Source organism: Geotrypetes seraphini, chromosome 1 (genome assembly GCF_902459505.1).
Source record: "Geotrypetes seraphini chromosome 1, aGeoSer1.1, whole genome shotgun sequence".
NCBI classification, from domain to species: Eukaryota; Metazoa; Chordata; class Amphibia; order Gymnophiona; family Dermophiidae; genus Geotrypetes; species Geotrypetes seraphini.
In genome coordinates this window covers 483,241,890-483,266,924 of record NC_047084.1, presented here as the reverse complement: position 1 = coordinate 483,266,924, position 25,035 = coordinate 483,241,890, and the positions used below count along the sequence as shown (strand labels likewise).

At 41.7% G+C, this 25,035-nt stretch overlaps 1 protein-coding gene across 1 annotated transcript in view; it reads left to right on the top strand.

Annotated features, from left to right (window-relative positions):
- ERMP1 (endoplasmic reticulum metallopeptidase 1) overlaps positions 1–25,035 on the top strand; it is a 189,571-nt gene that overhangs the window by 37,582 nt on the left and 126,954 nt on the right. Inside the window, exons 4-6 of the mRNA XM_033925775.1 lie at positions 9,780–9,885; positions 19,412–19,558; positions 23,426–23,518. Coding sequence (XP_033781666.1) covers positions 9,780–9,885; positions 19,412–19,558; positions 23,426–23,518 — 346 coding nt within the window. The remainder of the gene's footprint in view (positions 1–9,779; positions 9,886–19,411; positions 19,559–23,425; positions 23,519–25,035) is intronic.

Genomic DNA, 25,035 nt, shown 5'->3' with positions numbered 1-25,035 from the left:
ATTTTGTAAGTTTTTCTGCTTAATTCCTGTTGCGCATTTCTGATTGCTGGTAGTGCCGTAGTGAGATTATTAGTCATTTTTAATTTTCCTTTTAATTTTTTGCATATATCCTGCTGTAGGCCTTGATCAAGGATCTTAGGCACATAGCTTTTTTTTTTTTTTGGAATGTATATCTCAGAAAAAAAAGCCACCGGTGACTTAAAGCATTCGCCCAGTGCAGTAGGGTCATATCCATTTTGAGTACTCTTAACTGGGGCCTGCAATGCCTAGAGCCTGACTGTGGATCCTTTTACTGTAAATTGTATTCAGTTATGTAAGAGAGGTCTTTTTGGCCATGAGAAGCAGCACATGTCTCTCTCAAATTTTTTATTTATGAAATATCAAAATTATAAACAAGCAACAGAAAACGTGTACAAAAAAACCCATAAGAATAGAAAAAATGAACAATTACAATCCCATAATAAGATAAGCACATATATGGCTAAAGTCAGTAACATTAAGGATCCATAAGGAGAACTGGGAATAAACTAAACCAAAATATAATTTTTGTATAGGAAAATTTTTAGAAGGCTCTTATATGCAGGCTATATAATATAATGAAAGCTAAGATCTGGAGGAAATTTCCAAAACTATCACTGGAGGAGGAGGCAATTCAGTATTATCTACCAGAAATGCAGTCAAGTGAGATGGAGCAAAGAAAACATACTTAAGACTAAAAATTAACAACAATACATTTACAGAGAAATTTGGGAGAAAATGCTGTTTGTTAATTGCAAGCCATGTGGATGAAGCAACAGGAACTGTTCTCACCTCCTCTGAGTCTCCCTGCCTATATCGGGAAACAGATATTTTAAATGACATAAATAATTTCTCTTTATTCTCAAAGAACAGCCTAAGGAGCCAATCCCTATCTGAAAATAGTTCAAATGTCTCCATCATTGTAACAGAAAAGCATTTCTTAGAATAGAAAGCTGCACAGGAACGGAGATATCGGGAATCCTGCGGAACCTATGGGGACGAGGTCATGGGGATCCCACGGAGATGGAAACACCTCGAGGGGCTTGAATGTTACCTCAGTAGTGCACCTCTCTTTTCCTGCCCTCCAGCCACACGCAACACCTCCACAAACCAGCATGCATCACTCTCAGCATGCCGCCCACAGCCGACTCAGAAGCCTTCCCTCCGACAACAGAGCTAATGTCAGAGGGAAGGCTTCCAGGTCAGCCATGTGCAGTGTGCCGAAACCACAGTCGTGCCAAGAAGTAAATGCGATTGAAAGGCAGGAAGGAAGCGGCTGACCTGGACGAATCCAGTACAGTGTTGCGGGTAGAGGACATGGAATTAGTTGGGCCACAGAAAGGAAGGAGGAAGGGAGCGAATGCACGTGTGTTGGGCTAAGGAAGGGAGAGAGGGAAGGCACAGAGTTGGGATAAAGGAGGGAGCATGTTGGGACAAGGGAGGGGCAAAGGCTGGAAGGAGGGAGGGGGGCACAAACTTGGGACACAAAAGGGAGGGAGGGAGTACATTTGGACACAAAAGGAAGGGAAGGGGCATGAACTTGGGACAAAGAAGGGAGAGAGGAAGGGCATACAAACTTGGGAGATAGGATGGAGGGAAGGAGGGAAAGAAAGAGATGCTGAGGTGTGGGAGGGAATAGAAAGGGATAATTGTTGGGCATGGGTGTGTTGAGTGAGAGGGAAAGAGCTGGTGCAAATGGAGAATGGAGGAAAGAATTGTTGGGCAAAGGGAGGGAGGGAGAGGATTGAGGTACAGATGCATGGGGAAAAGAAAGACAAGAGGGAGATATGGTGGTAGAGAGGAGACAGATTAAAAGGGATGTAAGAGGGAGGAATGTTGGAAATGGGGGTAGAGGGAATGGAGGGAGAGATGTGGCAAAGGCAACAGCGCTCTGATTCTGCAACTAGACCTTAGCAGTGCGTTCAACCTAGTAGATCACAAAATCATGCTACTATGCCTAGATGCAATGGAGCTCTCAGGAAATGTAAAGAAATGATTCCAAGAATTCCTAACAAACAGATCCTACCACGTAGCAGCAATGGAAATTACTCCAACCCATGGAAAAACCCCTCAGGGGTGCCCCAAGATTCCCCACTATCACCTACACTGTTCAACATCTATATTATTATTATTATTATTATTATGAAGAGGGGTGATAGAAAGAGAAATGTTGGGTATGGGGCTGATGGGTGAGGGCAAAAGATGTGCATGATCCAGGGGATGAAAGAGGGAGAAATGTTGAATGTGGCAGTAGAGGAGTTGGGAGAGATGTTCCCTAGATCCTTTCCCCACTCCCTTTGCAGCAAGGGAGGGAATGAGAGAAAGATGGATGATGGACAGTGAGAGAGAGAGGGAAGCATGTTGCACATGGGTGTGGAGGAGAGAGGAAGAAATGCTATGCAGGAGTGGTGAGGGGGAAAAGGGATAATTATCCAGGATAGAAGAGGATGCTGTACAATGGGAGGGAAGGAAGAGACATGCTGGACCATGGTAGGAGGAACCAAAGGGCAGTAACCGCTTGAAGAATTGCAGAAGATAGGAAAGCAGAAAAAAGAGCAACTGGGACAAACTTGATGAAAAAACAAATCTCCAGACAACAATGGTAAGGAAAAGGAGTTTATTGACTGAAATATGTTAGCTTTGGGAAATGTGTATAGCAGCTATCTTTGTATTGTGTTCAAAAGAAAAGGAAATGCATTTCTGGTTTTAATTCTCCAGTGCTGAATTATTTGCTGACCCTTGCTGTGTCTGATTGAGATCACCAAGTACTGCTAGCTGAGGAGCTCCTCCAATGGCGACCAGAACTTCCCTCCACCAAGCATAGCAGTTGCTGGCAGCATCCCTGAGCCACTGAGGTGCTAGCATCTGTGACTCAGGGATGCTACTGCTGCCTGCCAAACTTGGCAAAAGGGACCCCCAGCCACCTTCAGAGGAAGTCCTCAGCTGACATAGCTTGAGGGTCCTCATCAGCTGGAGTATTTATATTTTATATTTACATTAGAGGTTCTGGCAGAGACCCATTTACAAAGTATGCATTCTTTCCAATCAATATTTCCAAATTAATAAAGTGTCTTATTTCTAAATGGGTCCCTATCAGAGCCTTTAATTCAGTAGTGTGATTAAATGAAACAATTACTTCTGAAGTTTATGGAGAAGGGCGGGGACGGTTTGATTTCTGTCCCCGTGCAACTCTAACTTAGAGTCTTAAGATTCAAGTAATATTGTAACATTTATTGTTGCATATTGTAACCAGGGTTAAAATTTTAAGTTACCTGAGTGAGAAAAACATGATTAAAAAAAAAATAAAATGTTAAAGGGTTTTTAAAAGCAAAGAAAATCTGTTAAGCAAGACCTGTGAGTTTTTTCCTATTTTGAGAAGTTTGGTTTGTGTATCTTTTGAATTGGTTCAATTTTGGTATTTTGTTGCTGATCTTCTGCACAGGTTTGCTTGAACATTCTAACTGTCAGATTTGACAGTTGGGAGGGTGACTTAGATCTGTATGGAGGTATTTTGGCTTGGGAGGCTTTTGAGAAGGTAATTTATAGCTGGTTTTATTGAATTTTGAATAGGAATTGGAGGTTTTGGTTGAAGTTGAGGTTTTTTTTTTTTTAATTCTTTATTCATTTTCAAAATTACATTAAGTGTTAAATATAAACATTCACAGTAACAATAGATACATCACTTACAAACAATCATTGGTACATTACATAAATTCTTATCTCTTCCCCTTTCCCATCCCATCATGCTGTGGTTTTATTTATTATGCTGTGGCTTTATAACTGCTAACACTTCTTCTGAAGTGATCCCCCTTCCTAATGTTCTTACCATTCCTCATTTACCGTTCTTTTTTAATTAATTTTACTTCGATGTATTTTAAACAACCTCTCCCTCCCTTACTTTCCTTCCGTTTCATGTATGTTAATTTTAATTTGTCCAATATATTTTTTTAATAATATTTGATAAATTATTGTTTTTATTTACTTATTTTAGTTGTTTTCTATAGTTTTTTAAATAATGTACACTGTCTAGACATGCATTTTTATAGACGGTATATCAAAAATAAAGAAACTTGATTATGTGGCTAATGCTGTCTCTGACATCAACATGAGCAAAGTCTCGGCTTATTCAGTCTCAGCCCCATGAATATTATAGATCAGGCAATGGGCAGGAGATTCTACCTCCAAGGCTACATTTGAAAGTCTTCTCTTTTAAAGGACAAATGTTGTTCAAAAAGGGTCTGGTTGATCATATGACCAGTGTGGCCAATCAAATTCAGCCAAAATCTCTTCCTGAGCCCACACCATGAACCTCTGAACAACCTGTAGGGAGAACGAGAGGGCACTCTCTAAGGTTGAAGGGGGATAGATTCCGTGCAAACGTAAGGAAGTTCTTCTTCACCCAGAGAGTCTGTTGTAGGAGAAAACACCTTCAAGGGATTCAAGACAAAGTTAGACAAGTTCCTGCTGAACCAGAACGTATGCAGGTGAGGCTGGACTCATTTAGAGCACTGGTCTTTGACCTAAGGGCCGCCATGTGAGTGGACTGCTGGGCACGATGGACCACTGGTCTGACCCAGCAGCGACAATTCTTATGTTCTTATGAGTCAGCATGGGTTCAGTGAGGGAGATCTTGCCTCACCAATTTGCTTGATTTCTTTAAAGGTGTGAATAGAAGGTAGGGTTAAATGGTCATTTTTATCTGTGGAGGAGAGTAAACAGTGGAGTTCCTCAGGGATCCGTACTGGGACCGGTGCTATTTAACTTATTTATAAATGATCTGGAAATTGGAACGACGAGTAAGATGATTAAATTTGTAGATGACATTAAACTGTTTAAAGTTGTTAAAATGCAGATTGTAAAAAATTGCAGGCAGACCCTAGGAAATTGGAAGACTGGGCGTCCAAGTGGCAGATGAAATTTAATGTGCATAAATGCAAAGTGATGCACATTGGGAAGAATAACCCATATCACAGTTACTGGATGCTAGGGTCCACCTTGGGGGTTAGCGCCAAAGAAAAGGATCTGGGTGTTATTATAGACAATATGATGGGAGGGAAGGAACAGAAAGGGAGAGAAATTGGACACAAGGGATGGTGTGGAGGAGGGATAGAGATACTGGATAGGAGGGTAATTGGGAAAAGAAAGGGAGAGATGGTGGACTCTGGGGTGGTAGGGAAGGAGGGAGAGATGCCGGATGAAAGGGTAGTTAAGAAAAGGTGGATCTGTGGAGGGAGATGAAAAAAAGGAAAGATACCAGACTTCCTGGGGAGGGAAGGGAAATGGAAAGGGAGGACAGAGTTGGCAGATGGATGGTTAGCATGCAGAAAGAAGAAAGAAGGAGACCCTGGCAAGCAAGTTATCAGAAGAAAACCAGAGCCTTGGACCAACAAGATTTGAAATATAACCAGACAACAAAAGGTAGAAAAATTAATTTTATTTTCTGTTTTGTGATTATAATATGTCAGATTTGAAATGTGTATCCTGCCAGAGCTGGTGTTGTACTGCAAACGTGAGCTAGGATTTAACAGAGAGAGGAAAAGTCCTTTTTGTTTCTTTATTTTATTTACACCACAGCGCCATTGTGGTTAGGAGAAGCCAAAGGGGGTGAAAAAGCTATAAAACCCACCAGCAGTTTTGAAAAAAATCACCCAACTGGGCAGGAAAATCGAATTGAAAAACCAATTCAATAGGCTGAATCGAATCGAAATTTTTTTTCCTGAATCTGGCAGCATTAGTTTGCGCTACTGTCTTAGACTTTAGGACCTGGGATTGGGGAGAGATGGCATCCTCAGTACTTTATAATGCAAGTGAAACGAGGATTTGGTCAGACTTTTGAAGGGCCTGCAGAAAAAAAATATTGTATAGGCCGTGGACATGAGACAGCAGGAAATGGGAACTTTTCTTCCTTCTATTTTTGTGAATGGAAAGGCTGAGGATGTCAGAGAATTCAGTTAAAATATGTGCTTTATAAGAAAATATAATAATGTGTTTTTTAAAGTTTATAGCATAGCTGGCCTACCCAGTGAGGTGTTCCTAGTGGTGATGGTGGCAGCGTGTCAATGTGTTGAGAGGAAGAGGTGGTCTGGGAAATTCTGCTGAGCAAACTCCGGGCCCATTTCCACCCCCCAGTTAGTCCACTCCACTCAACTGGTTCACACACTGAGTGGGTCTTTGGGTATTGTTTTGGGATCTCTTCCAGTGGTTTATCAGTATCTCCTTCTGGTCCAAGGAAGGAAACTTTGTTATTCTTAGCATTGACCTACAGAATATGTTTGTAACAGCGCTGCTTGTGTGGCATTAGGCTATGTAGTGATCTTTGCACATTTTTGCACTATATGGTAGGTGTATGAGGAGATTCACATTTCCTGCACAGCTAAGTCCATGTGAAGTTAACTTGTGCTGTATTTGACATCTAGCAAGGTCTCTGTTTGAAAGGAAAGATCTAAACTTAAAAATGAAGTGGCCAGAAGTTATGGTAAAAGCAGATAGTGTAGCTGGTTTTAAGAAAGATTTGGACAAATTCCTGGAGGAAAAGTCCATAATCTGTTATTAAGACATGGGGGAAGTGTCTGCTTGCCCTGGATCGGTAGCATGGAATGTTGCTACTCTTTGGGTTTTGACCAGGTATTAGTGTCCTGGATTGGCTACCATGAGAATGGGCTACTGGGCATGATGGACCATTGGTCTGACCCAGTTAGGCTATTCTTATGTTATATTCTCATCTGTAGGGGCCTTTGTTTTCACTTCTTATTTTAATGTATTTTTTTTCTGGGAACTTATCAGTGTTTTTTATAATGGGAACAAAAATGGAAGAGAATTAATGTGTGTGGGATGAGGGGGAACTAATTTCTTCAGCTAAATAATTCAATCCACTTCAAACAGACATAGGAGAACTCACGCACCATTCACACACCCTCCAAGTTTATTATTATATAGTTTGATTAATCGCCTATTCTACATTCTAGGCGATGTACAAACGTCAAAAGAACCAAAAACGTCAAAAGAAAAAAACTGTTCGACAACCTCCTAGCCATTCGAGCTGCAACACTCGACCCCCAACTCTACAACCAATTGACATCGACCAGTCTGCAAAACCTTCAAAAAGAAATAAAAACCCTTCTATTCAAAAAACACATAAAACCGAACTAACACAATCAGAACTGTCCCAAGCATCACCTGCAACTACTCCATATGTACTTCTGATGTCATGACAATTCAGACATAATTTATGTTATGTTATGTTTGGAATATAAGAAAATTTTCACTGCCTGTTTCTATTCTGACCATTTATTCCGTTTCATGGTCATTACAAAAAATATTTTTTTACATGGGGGGGGGTGTCAAAAAATGATGGGCCCCGGGTGCCACATACCCTAGGTATGCCACTGAGTTCTTGTCTCCTTATCTCAAGAAAGATATAGTGGCGCTAGAATAGGTTCAAAGAAGAGCAACCAAGATGATAAAGGGGATGGAACTCCTTTCATATGAGGAAAGACTAAAAAGGTTAGGGCTCTTCAGCTTGGAAAAGAGATGGCCAAAGGGAGATATGATTGAAGTCTACAAAATCCTGAGTGGAGTAGAATGGATACAAATGGATCAATTTTTCACTCTGTCAGCCATTACAAAGACTAGGGGACATTCAAAGTTACAGGGAAATACTTTTAAAACCAATGGGAAGAAATATTTTTTCACTCGGAGAATAGTTAAGCTCTGGAACGCATTGCCAGAGGTTGTGGTAAGAGTGGATAGTGTAGCTGGTTTTAAGAAGGGTTTGGACAATTTCCTGTAGGAAAAGTCCATAGTCTGTTATTGATAAAGACATGAGGCATTGGATTAGTAGCATGGAATGTTGCTACACTTCGGGTTTTGGCCAGATAATAGTGAACTGGATTGGCCACCATAAGAACGGGCTACTAGGCTTGATGGACCGTTGGTCTGACCCAGTAAGGCTGCTATTATGTTCTTATGTGTTCCTCGCGATCGCGTTAGCTCTCACGCTGACATTGCTTCCGGGTGCCTTGCATTGGAAGTGACATCAGAGGGAGAGTCGCTGGGGTCGCAAGCAACACGAAGTTGTTACTCGCGGCGGTGAACAACTAGAGGTACGGAGGAAGGGAAGGAGACGAATGCAGGGGAGGGGCGCCTTCCACCCTCACTACGCCACTGGTTGGCGTGTAGAATTTTTGTAATTACCAGGTTGGCAGGCACAAAGTTAGTAAGACCTACCTTTTTAGCTGGAAGTTGTACTTCTGACTGCCCATTGGACTGGCCATGATGAATTCTCTTCAGTAAGTGTACACAGTGAGAGGCATTTGATATGTTTATAGCTTTAACTGAAGGGTGTTAAAAAAAAAAAAAAAAAAGACTAAAACTGTTAGCCAAGCTCTAGAAATTTGGGATTGTAAAATATTTTATGGCAACTTGTTCTTACATATCATATTTTGACCTTTTTGATGCTCTAGTCCAGGGGTGGGCAACTCTGGTCCTCGAGAGCCAGAATCCAGTTGGGTTTTCAGGATTTCCTCAATGAATATGCATGAGATCTATTTGCATGCACTGCTTTCAATGCATATTCGTTGGGGAAATCCTGAAAACCCGACGGAGTTGCCTACCCCTGCTCTAGTCTATACCTTGTCAATCCTGTCACACTTTAACCTAGTTTTTACTTCTCCCATATAGAAAACAAATGTGCTCTTATTCCTTGTCCAGGATGCTGTAGTATTCTAGTGAAATTCAAATCTACCTAAGAATAAAGGGCTAGATTCACTAAGCTCACCGTTGTTGGGCAATCCGTGGCTGAGTCTTGCAGAGCGACTGATTCACTATAGCGTCCTCATGCAAATTATGTGATCGGACGCACGCCTCACAGCGACTCCCACGGATCGCTGCAGAATGATCCAGATGCATGCGCAGACCATTCTGTTTGCCTGTAGATGCGATCTGTGCATGCGCTTGCTCTCCGCACAAGGTTGAGGTCAAAACAAAAGGGGGAGGAGTGGCTGCACTCACTGGCCCCCACGTATGGACTTCAGGAATCATTTCAATTTTGTGCAGCCAGAATGGAACAGAACACGCTTTGCAGCCAGACTACAGAACACGCCTTGTGCAGCCCCGGGCTCGCACTGCACTTTTTGCACAAGGGAGATGTGTTATGACATTCCAAAAATTGTTTTATTTTGATGGGCTCTATTTTGATACTGGGATTTCAGGGTGGCAGAGAGCAGGACAGTCGTCAAGGACATGAGCGACTGGTCCTCGGCAGTCGCTTCATTTTGGATCAGCTAGCCCAATCTGTGTTCCTTCTTTTGTTTAGTGAATTGCTGCCTTCCTACTTATGCAGGCAATTTCCCCTCATTTGCATGTGCAGATCGTATTGGACATTGATCGCACAGCTGTTTAGTGATTCGGGACAGGGAACAATCGGGTTGGGGAATGATCGCAAAACTATCGTTACACGAATGGTAAGTTTAGTGAATCTTGACCAAAGAGCTCTCCCCTCCCCTGCCTGTCCAACTACTTTTAAAGCAGCATGTGAGCTAGATGGTAGGATAAGAGAATGTATAAATTGAATAATGGCAGGCTGAAGGTTTAACAACTTATGCGAAGCAGCTCAATTTTTAATGTTCTCTGATGCACCCACCTTTTGAGTCTATATCTTAAACACTGATTCCTCAAATAGTGATGGGCTTTGGGTCTGAAAGCAGTTTGCAGGTGTTGATTTGTGCCACCATGCAATTTTTTTTTTTTTGTTCCCATTCAAGGCTAGCCATGGCTTCATCACACAGCACCCATGGGCCAAGCTGGTTCGAGCTTTTATTAATTTGGAGGCAGCAGGCGTAGGAGGGAAGGAACTTGTGTTTCAGACAGGTATGATCATATTCCTCTTCAATATAAAACCCCATGTAGCAGTGTACTTGGGACTTGTTTTGTTTTTAAAATATGCAATTTTCCTCTCTTTAATCTCATGTGGTTGTTCCAACCTGGAATGCAGGTTCTGTAGACTAGAGAATGACACGGTGGCGGTTTACCCGCAGCTACTGCGTTTAGCCGCGGGTAACCCGCCAAAAACGGGGAATGAAAATTAGCAGCCTCTGCGGGGACGGGGACAAGGCCATCACCGCCCCGTGGAGCGGTGAATGGTCTTGTCACCACAGTGAGGCATAAAGGATCGTGCGGTCCCCGAAGCCCCCACCCGCACGCCGGCTCGATCGTTTAACCAGCTTCCTCTCTCCACCTCACCTTAGTTTGCCGGCTTTCTTTTTCGGCGACCGGAACGCTTTCAAAAGAGCCGCGCACACACGGCTGTTCAGTATTCAATCTTCTGCTCTGACCCAACCGGAAACAGGAAGTTGCAGCAGAGCAGAAGATTGAACTTTGAGCAGCCGTGCGTGCGCGGCTCTTTGAAAGCATGCCGGTCGCCGAAAAAGAAAACCGGCAAACTAAGGAGAGCTGGAGAGCAGTAGCGTACCTAGGGGAGGGGTGTAAAAGGTAATGGCGCCAGGCCTTGGAGCACCAAGGCAGACCGCTTCTCCCCCCTCCCAGCCGAACTCCCGCTGACTCTCCTATCTCTCCTATCTTTCCGACCCTCCCAGCGAAAGCAGCAAACCTCCCTCCAGTAGCGTCGGCTTTCTCCTCCCTCTGCCGCATCATTGATGACGTCATCAGTGACGCGGCAGAGGGAGGAGAAAGCCAACGCTACTGGAGGGAGGTTTGCTGCTCTCGCTGGGAGGGTCGGAAAGGTTCACGGGGGGGGGAGATAGGAGGGTCAGCGGGGGTTCGGCTGGGAGGGGGGAGAAGCGGTCTGCCTCGGTGGTCCATTACCTTCTTCGGGCAGCAGCGTTTACAATTCACTGCTGTTGCCGGCTTCAGGCCTTGTTCTCTGCCGGGTCCTGCCTACTTCCTGTTTTCATGAAGACAGGACCTGACAGAGAGGAAGGCCTGAAGCAGGCAACAGCAGTGAATTGTGAATGCTGCTGCTGCCCGATGAAGTTCAGGACATCAGGACATCGGGGAAGGAGCAGGGAAAAATCGGCTGCTGGCTTGGGGGTGAGGGTAGGGAAAGAACCGTGGAAGTGGAGAAATTGGCACGATGGCTTTGTGGGGGCTAGGGGGAGAGAGAAAGAAAGGAAAAAATAAAGAGGGGGGGGCCAGGGGGAGAAAGAAAGAAAGGCAGAAAGAAAGAGGGGGACCAAGGGGAGAGAGAAAGAAAGGCAGAAATAAAGAGGGGGTCAAGAGGGAGAGAAAGAAAGGTAGAAAGAAAGAGGAGGGCCAGGGGGAGAGAAATAAAGAGGGAGGCCAAGGGAAGAGAGAAAGAAAGGCAGAAATAAAGAGGGGGGCCAGAGGGAGAGAGAAAGAAAGGCAGAAATAAAGAGGGAGTCAAGGGGGAGAGAAAGAAAGGCAGAAAGAAAGAGGAGGGCCAGGGGGAGAGAGAAATAAAGAGGGAGGCCAGGGGGAGAGAGAAAGAAAGGCAGAAATAAAGAGGGGGGCCAGGGGGAGAGAGAAAGAAAGGCAGAAATAAAGAGGGGAGCCAGGGGGAGAGAGAAAGAAAGAGGGGGGGGGGGGTAGGAGAAGAAAGAAGAAGGATCAGAAGAAGGACCAAAGACTCATGAAATCACCAGACAAAAAGGTAGGAAAAATGATCTTATTTTCAACTTAGTGATCAAAATGTGTCCGTTTTGAGAATTTATATCTGCTGTCTATATTTTGCACTATGGCCCCCTTTTACTAAAACGCAATAGCGGTTTTTAGCGCAGGGAGCCTATGAGCGTCGAGAGCAGCGTGGAGCATTCAGCGCAGCTCCCTGCGCTAAAAACCGCTATCGCAGTTTAGTAAAAAGGGAGGGGGAATATTTGTCTATTTTTGTATAGTTGTTACTGAGGTGACATTGCATAAAGTCATCTGCCTTGACCTCTTTGAAAACCCGCGGAATATAAATGATAATTAACATTTTCTCTGCGTACAGCATGCTTTGTGTTTTTAAAATTTTATTGTTGGTAGATCATTTTGACTTGGCCACAAAGGTAAGGGGGAGGGTGGGAGGGGAGCTGCTGAAAGACATCTAGTAATCCTTGCAGGCTTGACTGTGCAGGGAATTATTTTTGTAAAATCATGTTTTGTTATGTGACTGGCATTATCTAGACTTTAATTTCTATGAATGAATAGAATGAAAATGAAATAAAATTACTTGCTTGCGGGGACCGCGTGTTCCGGCTCACACAAGGAAGGAGGGGGTGAAAGGGAAAAAGTTTCTCTTCCTTGGAAATAGATTCTGAAGTGACCTCATCAAAGAAGACCAGCACCAAATGTACAAGAAATCCCTTAAACAATGTCAAAAGAGCCCAAAATAGAAAACTGCTACTGCCTTGAGACTCCATTATTGAAGGAATCAACTTGAAATCACAGAAGAGACAGGAAAAGGTTAAATGCCTCATGGAATCCTCAGGTACAAAACACAAACCAAATTGTGAATGAAATCGGAGCAGACAGTAAGAATTATAAAATTGATGTCATTATCCATCTGGAAAAAAGGCGTACTAGAAATAATGCCTCAGCAATACAATTTTCAGAAGTTCTATTTGCTCATGGTAAGGGAAAAGAGAGACTGCTAGTGATGTTGGGGGGACTGATAGAAGATATGAAAGAAGGGTGATAGAAAGGAACAGATGGTAAAGGAGGGAGGGAAGGGTGGTGGTGGAAAGGAATAGAACAGACATTGAAAGAGGGTAGAGAGGAACAGACCCTGAAAGGAAATGTGGAAGGCAGAGTGGGGAGAAGACGCTGGAAGGGAAGAAGACAGATGCCAGACTATGGGGGAGCGGAGGGAAGAAGATGGGTGCTAGACGGGGACAGTGACGGGGTGGTGAATGGGATGGCAGTGGCGGTGATGGGGCGGTGAAGGGAACGGCGGTGACGGGGCGGTGCAGAGGATGGTGGGCCGGGGACGGTGCAGTGACGGGGACAGATTTTTTCCCCGTGTCATTCTCTACTGTAGACTATGAAGAAAATAATTTTTGTTCACAATTGCAACTTTTTAAAATTCCTTTTATCTTCTTTTACTTATTGGAAGATTTGTATTCAGCTTTATAACATGTTGCCTGTTTTTGGTGTCTGGTTTACGTACAACTATTCAGCTGTACTAAGAGTACATTAAAAAAAATTTTTTATTGGGGATGTTGTGATGGTTAATAAGTTTTACTAGTTTTATATTTCATTTGCTTTTTAAATGTAGATTTTAAGAAGATGAGAGGCACATATGTATTTTTATTTGCCATTTTTCTTTACATTCCAGGTAGCGTGTGATTACTGCAGTTTAAAATAACTTACTGGGGGATTTGCTAAGGCTTCCTGTGGTAGTTTCCTGATCTGCGTGCACAAATTGCACACTGAAAATATTTTTTTATTTTATCACAAAGGAAATATGTCTGGAAGGGTGTTTCTGTGCTAATCAGTGCAGCTCTGTTATCGTATACTAACTGATTAGCGCATGAGCCCTGACCACCTACAAAATGGGTGGTCCTAAGTGCTCGCATGCTAATTGAAACATTAGCATATGCCCATTAATTCAAGAAAGGGAAAATTGGCTATTTTACTGCTGCAGTAAAAATGACCTTAACACTCAGGAAAAAAACACATATGGCGCTAAGACCTCTTTGTTTTACAAAGGATTCCGGACTGTAGGTTTTGTATCCTTAGTCATGAATTGCTTGCAGAAGGTCATCATATAGCTTTCATCTCTGCCTCCTTCCCCAGTAGGTTATACTACTAATCATTTCTATAGCACTACTAGACATATGCAGTGCTTTATATCAAAACATAGAAGAGAGAGTCCCTGCTCAAAAGAACTTACAATCTAGTCAAGACAGACAAACTGGACAAGAAGGTGTATCAATACTTGTGCTCAGGTGGGGGAATTACAGAGGGAGTGAGACAGATTTGGTGCTTAGAAGGTGGGTTGGAGTTTGGAATTGAAAGCATCTTCAAAAAAGTGGGTTTTGAGTCTGGATTTGAATGCTACCAGAGACGAAGCCTAAAGTATCAAGTCAGGCAGTTTGTTCCAAGCATAACATGCAGCAAGGTACAAGGGACAATGTCTGGAGTTGGCTATAGAGGAGAAGGGTTTAGATAAGAGAGACTTATCCGATGAGCAGAATGCTCGGTTCCCTCGTTGAAAGTTATAGGAATCAGATGACATGATATGTTTTCAATTATGGCCCCTCAGTCATGGAATCTCTTACCTCAATATATTAGAGAATTAAAAGATTTAGCCGTATTTAAAAAAACACTAAAAACTTTTTTTTTAAAGATGCTTACGATTCTTAATATTTTAATAATTGTTTTTTAACTGATAAACTTAGACTTCCCTCCTATTTGTTCTTCCCTTTTATGTTTCTCTCTCTTTCCTGTCTAAACATTGTAATTTCCCCCCTATTTAGAAACATAGAAATAGACGGCAGATAAGGGCCCACGGCCCATCTAGTCTGCCCACCTTAATGTCCCTCCCCTACCTTTGCCCTGCGAATAGATCCCATGTGCCGATCCCATTTGGCCTTAAAATCAGGCACGCTGCTGGCCTCAATCACCTATTTGTCCTCACTACTCTTGTATGTCTTCACCCATAACTAATATTTTCTTATATGTATGTATTTTTGTATGATAATTTTTATCGCATAACAAAAGTTAGTTTATATGTTGACACCAGTGTTCTATTTGTATATTTTATGGTATTGTACATCGCCTAGTAATTTAAAATAGGCGATTCATTAAGAACAAATAAACTTGAAACTTGAAGAGATGAGAGAGGAGAGATACTGAGAAGCTGCAGAGTGAATAAAGTGGTAGGTTAGTAAGAGGCGTTTGAACTGTATGTGGAAATGGGTAGGGAGCCAATGAAATAACTTGAGGAGAGAGGTAATGTGGGCATAACTACATTGATGGAATATGAGGCGTGCAACATTGATCACTACTCTCTGCCGTCTTCCACTTAACCAGTTCCTGACCCCGCCCATCACTTCGGGGCCCATCCCAAGAGCACTCAGTTTATTTATTAGACGTTTGTGTAGAACACTATCAAAAGGCTTTGCTAAAATCTAAATATACCACATCTAGCGCACTCCCTCTACCCAATTCTCTGGTCACCCAGTCAAAGAAATAGGTCTTGTCTTACAAATCTGATCAATCTCTAATGAATCCATGTTGCCTCTGGTCCTGTAAGCCACCGGATTTCAGAAACATGACCATTTTCTGTTTAAAAACTGCTTCCATTAATTTGCTTACTTAGTCAGACTTACTGGGCTGCAATTCCTTACTTCCACTTTTGTGTAGAGGAACCACATCCGCCCTTCTCCAGTCCTCTGGTACCACACCTGACTCTAGAGAAGCATTGAAAAGGTCAGTCAGTGGAGCCACTAGAACTTCCCTAAGTTCCTTCAGCATCCTTCGATGTACACCATCCGGCCCCATTGCTTTTTCTACCTTTAATTTAGCTAGCTCCTCACAAACATAACACTCTGAAAATCGATCAGGGTCTACCACTCCACCATCCCTATTCACATTTGTCTTCTGTGGTCCCCCTCCTGGATCTTCAGCCGTGAACACAGAACAGAAATATTCGTTAAGCAATTCAGCCTTTTCTTTATCAGCTTCTATATATTCCTCCCTTTCACTTTTGAGTCTCACAATACCACTTTTGCACTTCTTCCTATCACTGATATATCTAAAAAATATCTTGTCTTTCCATTTTACCGTGCCAGCTATTTTTTCTTCCATTTATATCTTTACTTCTAGACATTGCCCCTTTTTCCCATCCATGTAGAGGTATTCAATGATTTACTTACCCGAGGGCTTATATTCACCTGGGGACTTTTTATCACCCTTTACTTCTAGTTTAAAGCTCTCTTCAGTAGATTAGCCAGCCTGCCGCCAAAGACACCTCTTCCCTTCTTTGATAGATGTATACCAGTGGTCTCAAACTCAAACCCTTTGCAGGGCCACATTTTGGATTTGTAGGTACTTGGAGGGCCGCAGAAAGAATAGTTAATTTCTTCTTATTAAAGAAATGACAATTTTGCATGAGGTAAAACTCCTTTATGGTTTATAAATCTTTCCTTTTGGCTAAGTCTTAATAATAATATTGTAATTTATAGGTAAAAAGACATATGATCAAAACGGTTTTATTTTACTTTTTGATTATGATAAATATACCGAGGGCCTCAAAATAGGACCTGGCGGGCCGCATGTGGCCCCCGGGCTGCCAGTTTGAGACCACTGATGTATACCATCCCTGCTCAGCAGCCCTTAGAAAATCATTCCATAGTCCTGGAAGCCAAAACACTCTTGACGACACCATCCATGTAGCCACACATTCATCTCCAGGATTCGTGCTTCTCTGACCTGGCCCTTACCCTCTGCTTCCTACCCGCCAGCCAATTCCTGATCCATATATGTACGTCTCCTTCCACCCCATGGTTCTTCAGTTTCCAAAGTAGGCGTTCATGGGGTACCTTGTCAAAGGCTTTTTGGAAATCTAAATATACAATGTCTATGGGGTCCCCTTTGTCCATCCGTTTGTTGATTCCTTCGAAGAAGTGCATAAGTTCGTTAGGCACGATCACCCCTTGAAGAAGCCATGTTGGCTTGTGTTTAGAAGTTTATTTCTTTCGAAATGATCATCGATGCTGTCTTTTATCAGCGCTTCTGCCATTTTCCCCGAAACTGAGGTCACCTCTTGATCCCTTTTTAAAGATGGGCGTAACATTGGCTATCTTCCAATCCTCCGGGATCACTCCTGTTTTCAGGGATAGATTGCAAACTTGTTGTAGTAGTTCTGCTATTTCCTCTTTTAGTTCTTTCAGAACCCTTGGGTGGATTCCGTCCGGGCCTGGCGATTTGTCAGTTTTTAATTTTTCTAACTGCCTGCGTACGTCTTCAAGGCTTACTTCCATGGATGTTAATTTATCTGTTTGGTCACCTATGAAGATTTGCTCAGGTTCCGGTATGTTGGATGTGTCCTCTTTTGTAAATACAGATGAAAAGAACATGTTTAGTCTTTCTGCCACTTCTTTCTCCTCCTTCACCACTCCCTTCCTGTCTCCGTCATCCAGCGGTCCCACCTCCTCCCTAGCCGGCTGCTTCCCTTTAATGTATCTGAAGAACGGTTTGAAATTTCGTGCTTCCTTGGCTAGCCTTTCTTCTTATTCTCTTTTGGCTTTTCTAACCACACGGTGACATTCTTTTTGATACTTCCTGTGCTCGTTCCAGTTCTCCTTAGTTTTGCCCTTTTTCCATTTCCTGAATGAATTCTTCTTATCACCAATCGCTTTCTTCACTTCTTTGGTTATCCATGCCGGGTCTTTTGTTCGATTCTTTTTGCACCCTTTTCTGAATCTTGGGATATGCAGATTTTGAGCCTCGATCACCGTGTCCTTGAATAAAGACCAGGCTTGCTCTACAGCAGGGGTGTCCAACCTTTTGGCTTCCCTGGGCCACATTGGCCGAAAAAATTGTTTCTGGGGCCGCACAAACATGCAAACACTGCAGCAAGACAGAGAAGGGAGCTGGCAAGACGGTAAACACACGAGGCAGCAGAAGAAAACACTGCATCGCCCTTGACTGGGGCCGAACAAAATACTAAACGGGGCCGCAGGTTGAACACCCCTGTTCTACAGTCTGCCATTTCTTTGAGGTGTTCCTAAGTTTCTTCCGTACCATTACTCTCATCACTTCCATCAGGAAATGGAAGTTAAGTTGTCGCTATGGTTCTCTTTCCCTTCGGTATTCCTACTTCATCTTTGAACTTGATCATATTGTGATCGCTGTTTCCCAACGGTCCCACTACTTCCACTTCCTTTGCTGGTCCTCTTAGCCCATTAAGGATTATATCCAGAGTCGCATTCATTCTCGTCGGTTCTCTGACAAGTTGATCCATGAAGCAATCCTGAATAGCCTCCAGGAATCTGATCTCTCTAGCGCATTTTGAGCTTCCAAGACTCCAGTCTATCCCGGGATAGTTGAAGTTTCCCATAATAATCGTGTTACCGCTTTTGCATTCTCGCTTCATCTCGGCTTCCATTTCTTAATCGATAGCTTCGGTTTGCTCAGGTGGACGATAGTACAGGCCCATCTTTATCTCGGGTTCTTTCCTTCCCAGTATTTTAACCCATAGCAATTCCAAATTGTTTGTCGTCGATGTGTCCACTCTAGTCAAGTGTATGCTTTCTTTTATATATAGGGCTATTCCTCCTCCTTTCTGACCTGACCTGTCCTGGCGATAGAGTTTGTACCCCGGCAGGGCTGTATCCCATTTGTTTTCTTCATTCCACCATGTTTCGGAGACCCCAATGATGTCTATATTCTCAGTTTTGGCCATGACTTCTAATTCCCTCATTTTGTTCCTTAGGCTCCTTGCATTAGTATATAAGCAATTTAAGTCCTGGTATTTTTTTGTCTTCATTTCCTTTCCCTGTGCTTTGAACTTTATTTTCTTCTCTTATGTAACTTGTATCCCATGTACTGACAAAATGAATCTTTAATGTAAACCACTTGCATCCCATGTACTGACTAAATGTATCTTTATTGTAAACCGTTTCTATCCCATGTACTGTCAAATGTATCTTTATTGTAAACCGCTTCGAACTTCACGGTATAGCGGTATATAAGAAATAAATTATTATTATTATTGTGCTGCAATCCTTTTATCCTCTTCTTCTGGGTTAGTCAACTCCTGTGTTAAAATATGGCTTCTGGTTACCAAAAATAGTTTAGGTATCTGCCTGTTGCTTTGCTAATCATTGTATTTTTTCCCTTTTTTTTTCCTCTGTTAAGGCAACCTTTAGCTAGAGTTGCATATGAGGATTTATATCTTGCTGTCTTCAGAGCAAACTGTCACTTAATGGTTTTCTCTGAGGATGACAAGATTATAAATCCACATAAACATCTCATCTCAAAAGCTCTTTCTTCAGTGCTGGGGAAAGTTCCTGTGCGGGACTTCGTTGGGTGATGTTGCCCATCTGTGAGGATTTATGTCCTGCTGTACTTAGAGAAGACCTGCTACACCTAAGTAACTGGTTCTTCTATATACCCAATTTTTGTCGCCTTCTTGGGCTATAGCAGTGAATGTCTGTAATGCTAGTATTGTGTTATATGATAACATCTTGCATTTTCTTTAAAAAAAAAAATGACCTCAGTGGTGCTATATTTGCCCTTTTGCTGGGATTAATGAATAACAGAATGTGACTGTTTCAAGTTATGGGATGGCTCATAGGGTGACTGTCTCTTGCTTTAAAGTTTGCTGCCATTTATCTGGGTTCCACGTGGAAGTGGGTGTGGATGTATGGAATCTGAGCTGCTTTATTCTCCTTTTTCTTAAATTTCTGACTGTCCTGTTCTTATATGGCAGGTCCTGAGAACCCCTGGCTAGTGCAAGCCTACGTTTCGGCTGCAGTGCATCCTTTTGCCTCTGTGGTTGCCCAGGAGGTTTTCCAAAGTGGTATTATTCCTTCAGAGACAGACTTCCGGATTTACAGAGACTTTGGCAACATTCCAGGTGTGGCTTTGAGGAAGTGGGAGGAGGCATAGTTACGTGTTCTTAGAACAGAATTGATAGAGCATGGATTGATGCAGGTTATAGGAACCAAAATCTCATACCTTATGCTTCTACTACCATCTGGCATAAGATAAATGTGCCTCTCCCTTTCCTTAGAAATTTTGTAAATGCTATATGGGGTGATGTCAAGTGCACCAAACTGACCTAGTTGAATTAAACTAAGCTTGTGATAACCTTCTAGGTATCTGATCAGGAACTGGGTTTCTGAACACAGTTTTCCTTTGGATTTTATTATGGCTGAAGATGTCACTTGTAGTCCTTTTATAGTCATTTTCTTTTTAGATATGAAGGGATAATTTTATATCATGGTGTCTAGTTTAAAGTTCTAAATATGCTGGTCGCTGTTGAACCAGAATAATAATTTACACTTGCTCCAAAGGATGTATAAATTTGTGCATGCATTCTATGTGTATTATATAAAATACAAAAATACTGAGAATGACTGTTGTCAAGTGTTTTTCTAAGGGTTTGATAATTGCAACTGAGTGAGATCATTCCTTTCTTTTCCTTTACATCCATTCTTATATTCTGCAACATCTTGAGGCTTTATGCAGATTAGAAACAAGATTACTAGCATATTCCAAAGAATTACAATCATATTATTATCTAAGAATTTATATATTTCTTCCAGAGAATAATCTTCAGCATTAATATTAAGAATAGTAAATTATAATATACGTAGGCTATAACATACATTCTAAAAGAAGTCTACAAAGTGATGAAAAATTTTAAGACAATTGATAGAATGTCAATAAAATCACATTACAATCACAGTTGCATAATCAAGTATTTCTTAATCAAAGAGGGTTTTAGAGCTCTCCTAAATAGTGAATACTTTCTAATATACCTGATATATATAGGCAAATTATTCCAAATCAATGGAGCCTGATAAATGAAGCTAAGAGAGAAGCTAGTTTTTAATTTGAGACCCTTTGGATTTGGGAAAGAAAGCATTAATGGGTCTCAAAGTATTAGAGAATAATTGAATCACTCAAATGTTGTGGAGCTAGATTGTATATGAGCTTGAAAACTATTACACTGACTTTAAATTGGAATCTGTCTTCTAAAGGTAGACAGTATAATTTCATCAATAAAGGTGTTCATATCCTGAAACAGTGAATATTAAGCAAGCTGTTGTATTTTGAATAATTTGGACCTTTTTAATAGTAGTTTTTCCAACAATCTACTACTGGAGGCTTGAAAATGTTGAAATCTCCAAAAATTTGCAAATTCTTCTAAGTTCCTTAGAAATAAAATATATATATATATATATTAATTAGTAGAATAAATTGGGAATCAAGCATTAAAGAACTTGTTATGATTCCTAAACTCTTAACAATAGTCTCAAAGCTAAATTTTGAATTACTTGGCTTGGCTTGAAGATAGAAAGAAGTGGTGAACACTGAACAGATTTCCAAGTGACTGTGCTTGAAACATTTGCCATGGTAGAAGGCAGTCTCCTTACTGATATTTCAGAGATAATTTCTATATTTAAAACATAAATTTCAACATTTTGAAGACTGAAGAAAAAGTTTAAAAGTATTTATAAATGAAACAAGAAATTTCATATAAGGAATAAAGGGCCAGCAACGAAGAAGGAGTATGAAACTCTGGTGGGAAAAAAATATACACCATTGGGTATCACTGCTGAGGTCTAGTAGTCAAACAATGGATTTATTAAGGAAGAAATGATCTCATTTGGTTGCATTTTATAAAATAAGTATGTACAGTGGTACCTTGGTTTACGAGCATAATTCATTCCAGAAGCATGCTCGTAAACCAAAATACTCGTATATCAAAGCGAGTTTCCCTATAGGAACTAAGGGAAACTCGCTTGATTTGTTCCCATCCCCCGAGGCCAGCGGTGCTGCTCTACCCCCCTAAGAACCGACATTGCTCCCCCTGCTCATGAAGGCCCCCCCCCCCCCGCATGATCCGCCATCCCCCCCCCCTCATGGCCCCCCCCCCCCCCCGGCGATCCGGCACCCTCCGCTCGCGCCGCACCACCTCCCCGCTGCGATCCGGCATCAAAAAGGCACCCACCCACCTGATCACATTTCTTATCCTCCATTTGGCACTGGCACCGGCACCAACGTACAGGACATGCCGGTGCTGGTGCCCGAAGATCTGCCTCCTTCACGCTGGGCCTTAAGCATCTGCGCATGCTCAAGGCCTTCGTGTTCCCGTTCTCTCCGATATTCTCGGAGAGAACAGGAACATGAAGGCCTTGAGCATGCGCAGATGCTCAAGGCCCAGCGCGAAGGAGGCAGATCTTCAGGCACCGACATGTCCTGTGCGTTGGTGCCGGTGCCAAATGGGGGGTAAGAAATGTGATCGGATGGGTGGGTGGATGCCTTTTTGATGCCGGATCGCGGTGGGAGGGGGGCGCTTGTAAATCGAGGCACGCTCAGTTTCCGAGGTGCCGATTTTGCAACTTTTTGCTCGTCTTGCAAAACACTCGCAAACCGAGGTATCACTGTACTTTGAAAGTCTGCCACTGCTCCCCAACCTGTACTACCAAGAATGCCTGCACCCATATCACATAAAAGTAAGCACACTTCCCTATGCCTATTTTTCTGCATGCATATTCACATGCCTAAAATGGGCATTCTTTTTTAGATTGGTTTGTTTTATTTGTAAGCCATGTTGACCTTTTGCAAGATATTAAATTTTAAATAAACATACCTTGAAGTTTTTTGTGAGGGAAGGGGCCTTAGCAGTCAGTAGGGATAAAGTTCCTTGTTAAACTTTCCTATTTTGCCTCAAGGCTATCCTCCCTGTAGCTTGAATGTTTTACTTCTATAAAACCAGCTATTTGTGATGTTTCTGGGAAAAGGTGACTGAAGTCTCGGATCCAAAATGTTGAGAATGGCCAATTTTTCATGTCATGGATTCATAAAGCAGCAAGAAAAAGTTACATGTTTGAACATATGTAACTTTATTTTTTTCACATACATGGGCTTGGACTGTTGTATTTCAAATTGTTTGCTCTAACAGAATTCATTAAAACCTCATTTTTTTGTTTTGTTTCTGGAGATTTTAGTCACCTTTTCTCAGAGATAGCCACACTTGTGTTTTGAAGCCCTTACTTTTTGTACCTTCTTGGAAGTTTCTGCTCTTTCTCCTCCCTCCCATCCTCCTCTCTTGATATCTGGATCAATGTGCACGATAGCCATGCTGAGTGAAGCTTTTGCTGGACTTTTATTGTTAATAGCAGAGCAAAGTTTTGGATTATTGCAGCAGAATATAGGCAGTAGCAATGTGAATGCTGTACAGGGCACAGCCAGTTTAGAGTGTCGAGAGTAATGCATGGATGCGCAACTGCCCTTGAAGTTCTGCTGGTTGAAGTATTGCTCAATTCAGCATATTTTAGACAATCTGGCTGAGCTTTTGTATGCCCTTGAAGCTCTTGAATATTTGAGTGAATGTTACAAAGTAGTCTTTAAAAAAAGAGAGAAATTTATTTACAGGCAAGAAAAAACATTATAATTCATGGCAGGGATGAAAAATTTAAATCGGTCTTTTCAGTATATGTTTCACATTATCTGTGAGAGACATGCTGTTTTAGTAAATGCATTCAGGAAATGATAAAGTACAGTACTTGCTAAATTGCCCTTCTGAAATGAATAGAATTGTTAAAGGGGCAGTATGGTTTTTGTATGCTAAATATTATAATCACAGGAAGAAAAATGCATCAGGAAGCATGACCACTTTCCTAGACTGTAATATTTGTTGAAAATATTTTTTTATACTGTATATTGAAAATGTTAGCTGATGTTTTCTGTGTTCATGTATTCTCATTAACAGGAATAGACTTGGCTTTTATTGAAAACGGCTACATATATCACACCAAATATGATACATCAGACCGAATCCTGACTGATTCAATTCAGAGAGCAGGTTTGTATTGTGATTTAACCAGAGATTAGCTGATGATAGCATGCATGCATGCTCAGATTCCCCTCTGGAATGCTTCCTTGCTCTTTTGAGTTTGGAGAGTTGTCACTGGAGTATCGCACAACAGGGTGGGGATAGGAAAATGAGAGGAGGAGGACAGTAGTCAAAAGTAATTCATGTAGAACAACAAAACCCTATGTACAAGAGACTCAACTGTTCTGCAAAAGGAATCACAAAGCTGCAAAGCCATTCTTGTTCTCTCCCCCAAAACAGTTCTGTCTTTTCAAAAAGACAACTTTGAACAACAAATCAGCAAATTTAATCATCTTGCTCTAGATCATTGATAACTATGTTAAAAAGCAGCGGTCCCAGCACAGACCCTGGGGAACTCGACTATTTACCTTTCTCCATTGAGAATATTGACTATTTAAACCTATTCTCTGCTTTCTGTCTTTCAACCAGTTCTTTTTTTTTAAATTCTTTATTGATTTTCCAAACTGCAACAGTGCAACATACAGATATATAACATACAATTAATCAACAAAAGCACATTCAACTTACAAATATACATAACCAAATCATTTTCTCCCACTCACCCACCCAATGATTATTTAATACAACACAGAAACATAGATTTTCCCAATAGCCTTATCCTACACAAATTAATAATGCCCTTCCATCCTCCCATCCACCCCAAATGTAAATACTCAAAGGTCAAAATTGTGACAGAAAAATCCCCCCCCCCACCTTTCCCTGGATGTGTACAAAATAAACAAAGACCTACTATAATCATAATCAAAGACCTACTATAGTGAAGTAATATATGATGTCAACGGGCCCCAAACCAATTTAAATAAATTACTGTGCCCCAAAATATCGGCATTCATTTTTTCATGTCTATAGCTGGAGCACAAATTTGCCCACCAGAAAGGGAAATTTAGGCAATCGTAGTTCTTCCAATTTCGTGTTATCATCTGCATGGCTATCCCGGTCACGACAAGAAAAAGGCGGCATTTATACCGATCCATAGGGGGTTTAACATGTGATAACATTCCACCCACATATGACCGCCTCATACGTCAGTGGAATTGATGATTCCAATATATTGTTAATCTTACCTCATATTGACCTCCAAAAGTTAAGTATTAAAGGATAATAGAACAACAGATGATCCAGTGTCCCTATGTCCAGATGACAGTGCCAGCATCTATTAGATTTAGAACTGTCTAACTTGTGTAACCAGTTCTTAATCCATAATAGGATATTACTTCCTATCCCATGACTCACTAATTTCCTCAGAAGTCTTTCATGAGGTACTTTGTCAAATGTCTTTCTTCTGTAATTTTGTTGCAAATAGTGTTGGCCATCTTAATGGCTTGCTTGAATATGTGGGTTATAAATCTTGTAAATAAAATAAATAAGAACATAAGAACATAAGCAGTGCCTCTGCCGGTCAGACCATAGGTCCATCCTGCCCAGCAGTCCGCTCCCGCGGCGGCCCAAACAGGTCACGACCTGTC